The sequence below is a fragment of the Corylus avellana genome, chromosome ca2 (assembly GCF_901000735.1).
Source record: "Corylus avellana chromosome ca2, CavTom2PMs-1.0".
Lineage (NCBI taxonomy): Eukaryota > Viridiplantae > Streptophyta > Magnoliopsida > Fagales > Betulaceae > Corylus > Corylus avellana.
The window spans coordinates 48,081,896-48,088,455 of NC_081542.1; the positions used below are offsets into that span (position 1 = coordinate 48,081,896).

At 36.6% G+C, this 6,560-nt stretch overlaps 1 protein-coding gene across 1 annotated transcript; it reads right to left on the reverse strand.

Annotated features, from left to right (window-relative positions):
- Positions 1 to 2,023: 2,023 nt before the first annotated feature.
- Positions 2,024 to 6,560, reverse strand: LOC132170100 (uncharacterized GPI-anchored protein At1g61900-like; the record flags this gene model as incomplete). The annotated part of the gene is made up of 8 exons (XM_059581006.1): positions 2,024 to 2,534; positions 3,047 to 3,091; positions 3,245 to 3,388; positions 3,621 to 3,632; positions 3,779 to 4,024; positions 4,473 to 5,081; positions 5,214 to 5,393; positions 6,467 to 6,560. Coding segments are annotated over 8 exons (1,401 nt in total), but the record flags the coding sequence as incomplete, so codon positions are not given.

Sequence of the window (6,560 nt, forward strand, 5' to 3'; positions counted from 1 at the left end):
GGTCCACACAAACAGTTCGCTATGTGACGTGTGGCATGAGGTAAGAATTATATTAAAATAAGAAACGATACAAGAAATTTAAAAGAAAAAAAAAAAAAAATCAATAGAGACACAACTTTGGACCAACTTAATTAGGTGGCTCAAAATCTCCTTAAAGTTGTTGGACTCGGGTATGGATCAAAGGGTGGTCTGTCCGAGGATTATTTAATTAGGGCAAAAAATAGCTCCAATGAAAATGAATATTTCACATGGAGGAGTGTGTAGCTGTATATTGGGCTTATCCTCGGAAGTCGGAATAGTACAAGTTGCCCTACTTTGTGGTTTCAATTTCACTTACAAAATGGGATTTTCAGTAGTTATGTTGTTTGAATAATGCATAAATTTGAACAGTTTAAGAAAAGAGAATTGCAGAGCTTATATGTCACGACTGTATGGAGCTCGCGTATCTTAAATTGATTGTGGTTTCTAGCACTATTCTAAGAAGAATATTATATATATCAACAAACAACTCAAAATATTCTTAAAAAATTAATTGATATAGATTTTTTAAAAAAAAAATAATAATAATAAGGACCTATTCGTATAGCATTCTAAGTCCACCTCTTTGTATAGTATGTTTTTTTTTTTTAAGGACCACCTATGATCTACAAGAGTTAAGTAGAAACCTGCAAAACTAATAGGTGGCCTGTAATTAAGTTTCGGCTGCCTGAGTATTCTCATCAGTGGCTAGAGGAATCAATGCTAAAATAAAAGGATAGTGACCCCAATAATTTTGATGAATTGCAAATAATTGAGATAATAATCATAATTTTCTCCAATCCCAAACAAGATTTAGTCATGCCCAAATGTATAAGTTAGCTTATGCTGACGAATTCTAATAACATAAGATTTTGCTGCAGGCCATATGCATGGTTTCTCACCTAATACGTTGCCTGCATGCGGCAGTCTTTGAAATTGCATTAAAAAAAATGGTTACATACTTAATACCTCCATGGGGTTTGATAACTTTTTTTTTTTTTCCCCTGAGGTTTAATTTTTATCACAGGAGGTCCCTATGGTTTTGATAAATGACCAAGTTAGTCCCTCCATCAGTTGACCTAACGAAATTGCCCGCGAACCAATCAGATGTTGACACGTGACACCTACTGAATTTTAAAAAAAAAATTAAAAAAAAAATTATATTTAAAACAAAAAGAAAAGGAAAAAAAATTGGGGGTGGCTCCCACGAAGCCTAGGGGGTGGCCGAGCCACCCCCATGGCCAAAGGGGGCGGCCCACCCCGTTGGTGTCCAAGGGGTTGGTCAAAACCCACCTCCAGTGGGTACTGAGCCACCCCCAATTTTTTTTCCTTTACTTTTTTTTTTAATTTAAAAAAAAAAATATTTTTTTTTTTTAATTTTAAAACAATATATATTTTTTTAATTTTAAAAAAAAAATTAAGTAGATGCCACGTATCAAGATCTGATTGGTCCACGTGGAATTCCATTAGGTCAACTAACGGTCAACTGACGGAGGGACTAACTTGGTCATTTATTAAAACCACAAGGACTTCCTGTTATAAAAACCAAATCCCATGAGAGAAAAAATAAAATTATCAAACCCATGAAGTATTTAGTATTTAACCCATAAAAAAATCAGATTTTCAAAGTCCGAAACTCTTCTGGCCCTTTGTTTAATGGACCGACTATTGGCAGCTCTAGCCCAACCCTTGAGGCATGTGTGGAAGCCCAGGTTGGCATGCCCAATCTCTCTCCCCCACACACGTCGGACAATTATCACACCATATTGAATCCTAAGATAAAGCCCAAGGCCACGTTTGTTCATTTATTTATTATTTATTTATTTATTTATTGTTAACATGTTCTCACAAGAAAAAGAAAAATGAGAAAAAAAATTCAAACTAATGACTTCTGTTTTTTGAGACGTAATTCACAGCGAAAAACAAAAAAACATTTTGAATCTTAATAAAGGGCATTATAGAAACAGTATTATTAAAAGTAAACATCAAGCTGGAGTGGATTGGGCCTTCAGTTGTCAAGCCCACGCCTAGCCCAAGAGTTGGTTCTGACTAGAAAAGTGGGTCAATTGTTTTCATAAATAGATAAAGCACTGAAAAATATAGGCATTGGCCATGTTACAAATTAACAAGTTACAACAACATAGCTTTTTCCTCCTACAACCTAAATTTACATAGCAATCTCAATATGGGTAATTACAACATCAATTTCCTCAAATTCCTAATTTCCTGTACAAAAATTTTATTACACCAGCAGGCAAGAATCAAGAATCAATGACTAGAAACACAGTTATAAATTTACCTAAAACCCAATACACAATTGCCTTCTACTGAGAGGGCACACAGATTGGATGAAGATTGTCCTTTCTTGGACATAACATTCATCTAGTTATCCTTTGCTCTTCAAGGACTGGCAAGGTGCAATGTCCATGGGAAAACTTCTTCAAATTAGAAGAGCATTATGAGGACCATTGAGGAAGCAAAGAGCAGAAAATGTATGACATCATCGTTACAAAGTCCTGCAAAGCAAGTGAGCATCAGGTCAATGAGGGCTTGGGAAGTTCCACAATGCAAAGCAACAGGTTATAGTGAGAACTTGGGATGCACAAAGTATAGTTTTCAATTACACAAGGCTTCCTCCAACCTCTTTGCCAACAAGTTCTGTGTTTTATTAGGATAAAGAAAGTGGGTGACTGAGGGATTCTGTTTCTCAATCTTCCTCCCAACAAAAACCGGTGCCAGTCGAACTTTGCAATAAAGCCAACTCTGCCTGTGTCATTCTACTTCATGTTCTTTTCATGGAGATTGAGGCGGAAGGGTAAAGATACTTCATTACCAACTTGATGGGACCAAATTGGATTACAGGCACTTTTTCATTTTTGTATGACAACTACCTCAATTAAGACAACTACCATTCTTGGCAAGTAAAACTATGAAACTAAGCATCTGTTGTTGTTATCCACAATTGAGGATTGCACAAATCTTAATTCACATTAGGTGAAAAGGAAAAATAAATAACAGGGATACTTACCACTCTGAGCAGATGCTGCTGCTGGAAGTGCAGGTATTTTGACAGCTGAAATCCAATACGCCAGGTTGATAAACATAACAGAAAGAAAATAAGCCTTTGTTTCACCAAAAGAACCTTAATTTTCAAAAGGAATAAGAAAGAAATTCGCAAGACCTGGCACTCTATATAAATAAATAAAATTCAATGCTTAGGACATACTTTTATTGCATGATGAACCTGGAACGTGCGATGTAGTGGGCCAGGGAGCCGGAATGTTGTCATTCAGATCACAAAGGAAGCTTACTCCTGAAGATGTGTCAAATGTTGCATCAGACGGCATGCTTGGCAAAAGACATCCAGCCTCTGCTCCATAAAAAGGACGAAGAAAAGTGAGCTAATCACAAAATTACAATCAGAAAATAATTATTTTTAGTCCATTCACTGACACAGATCTAGATTAGAAACTGAAGGTTCTATTACCAGAACTTGTGTCAGAAAAGAAAGGACACTAGAAAGAAAGGAAAAGAATAATTTCAGCATCATACTTTCGTCTATAGCTCATCAAATCGCAATGCGTATGCATTATGCACATTACCTTGATTTCCAACTGAGACGTTCAAATCATTATTCCACAGCATATCAAAACGGCCAAAAAATGACAAAACAATCATGTATTAGAATCAGCTTAGAGTCAATGTGACAGAGAACAGATATAGTTTGCTCATGAAAAGGGAATCAAGAAACACCACCAACCTTGGAGGGAGAAATCCTTGAGGCTTACATGACAGAGGGTATACACATTTTCAGTTATATTTAACTTTCTTAACTTTATTCCCAATGATGTAGCACAATCCAAGGCTTGCAAGTTGGTTATAAAACTCTGCTTTTGCAAGTGGGACACATAGCTTTCCATGGCGCTACAGCATGCTGTCTGGTTACTTATCCCATCCCCGCACCCCCTTGCAACATGCCTCATGTCAGGGAAAACCAGGGGGCAAACTGAAGCAGAAAATACAAGAGAAAAACTAAGAAAAGAAATACAAGACCAGTGAGGCCAGCTCATGGGATTGGCATCACTAATTGAAACTAAACAAGTACAAGAAAATATAGCAAACAAGAACACAAAGAAATATGGAATTAATTAATTTTCTAGATAAAGAATTGATCAGACTGAACCTCAAGTAGGATTTTGTACTAACAAAATTTTTTTCCCTTCATTGAAATGGAGACATTGAGGCGAAAGATGCAGTGTTTTGTATTAGAGTGAGGTGAGCTATCAAAGGTATGCAATATTCCGCATACTCCCACATGTAATAATTTTTCTTCTAATACATGCACTCCAATGGGTTTGTGGATACTTTAGTGTCAGGAGGTCTCTCTAACAAAACCCTAGACCAATAATCTTGAGTGAGGTACTCTGGACCTCCATGTACTAGCCGAAACTCACCTTGACTTGCATTGCAATTTGATAGTCCTCTGAGAACTTTTTTCGAACGAGAAGGATCAAGTTTACTAGCCAGCCACCGAAGGACAATATATACTTTTACAGTCATTACCCTAGTCGAGTACTCAGGTAAGACGTGGGACCCATCCATGCTCAAAATCTCAGAAGCTTTCAATGCAATCCTTGTAGCAGCTTCTAATATTGCACTCTGACAAATTTGGGCGCAGCATTCTTTTACAGGATCAATCACTTCACAAGCTGCCAGAAGCTTAGAAGTATCTACTGTGTTCTCAAACTCATTAACATGTTTAACTGGGCAAGATGCTTCAGTGAGAATTGAAGCATGAACCGAGCAAATCTGTGTTAGACTATCATTTGCACCCTGACCTATCAGAATCTGCTCAATATCTGAGAGACAAGGTTTGGCAAGGGTCCTATTTAAAGCAAGCACATTGGTTTCTTTACTTGACTGACCAATGAGAATTGCAAGAGTGGCTTCCAACTGCGGACAACAAATTACATTAGCCAGAAATGGTGCAAAAGCGGACCAGCAATCTATTGCAGTTATACCCATCAAGCTTTCAGCAGCAGAGAAGTTTAACATACAGAGCCCTGTAATGGAAGAGAGAGATAACCAAGCAGAAAACGTAAGTGAAATTCTCAATCCAAATAGCTTTAAGAATGGAATGTAAATAAAGATTTTACTAACATTAAAAAAACTACAAAAACTATAAATAAATAGACCTGATAATTTTGGGACAGTAGCATTTGTGAAGGGTACCAATGGTGAAGGTGCAAGAAGAGGAAGAAATGGCTGAGGAGAACCACTAGGAGAGATCTCAGGAAGAATAGCATCCATTTTTCTTACCATAAGAACAGGACCTTTAGGATGATCTAACCGGCTGCAGCAAGATTCATGGAAACCTATACCAAAAGCATGGGAAAGAGAGGATATAATCTTGTAAATTTAAATATAGTAACAAAAAATCATACATGTATAGCTTCCTCTTGCGTTTTAAAAAAGTAAAGTTAAAAAGATTTGAATTGCTTCAGGCACGCATACAGAGAGATACTAGAAAATATTCTAGAGATGAAAAAGGAGTAAACTTGTAAAAACCTGAAGAGGCAATAAATATGATTCTTTACAAATTAAAGCATGAAACTGACTAGAAAAGTAACCAAAAATAAAACAGTAAATCCAAGCAAAACAGCCTAGAAAAGAAAAAATAGTAAAATAGAGTGAAAGCTCTAAACTTTAACACAAAATTTGACAAGTAACTGAGGCTTTAAGCGGACGTTTTACCCTCCATTAAACAACACACAAAAAAGGAGTCTCATTGACCTGTTAATTTATTTTGTTCTAAGTAAAGGATGCAGTATGACTTCTCCCTTATTGATCAATTCTCCGGAAATTGTTACCAAGGACAAAGTCCTCAGACGCACCCAATAAGATCATGCTTATGTTAGCAGCATTTCCATGAAAAGCAACCTTGCCAAAATTTAAGCCATGTAAAGTGATTTGAGACATTAATTGTGTCCCATTTGTCACAACAACAGCGGGCCACTATACCAACACAGTGGCAAGTTATTAATACAACTCTGTACCTAAACTAATGAAACCAATTAATTCCAAAACCCTAGCACTAACCCTCAATCAGAAGCTTCAGAACAAGAAATTAATTCATAGCAAACACAACATGGAGATCATACAAGTAAACCGATAGTGCCAATAGCACAAGAGAATATAAGCTCAGCCAATCTATTGCCGGTGCAACACATTCTCAAACGCTGAAAAATAAAAGGAACTTTGAACACCATGTTTACATACCACTGGTGAAATTCTAGAAAACGCATTTAAAAAAACAAAAAACAAAACCCAGTTGCATTTCTTCCAAAATAGAGGAAATTAACAATGACCCAACTGAGAAAGCTCACAGATCATGTGAAATAACCAAAACCCATAAAAGGAATCACAAAGTAAAAAGCTGCATACTCACAGAGAACCAACAGAAACAGTTCCACAAGAACGATGTTGAGACTGAACTTGAGAGACACCCACCCTTTCATGCCTTCACTTCTATCACTCTCAAA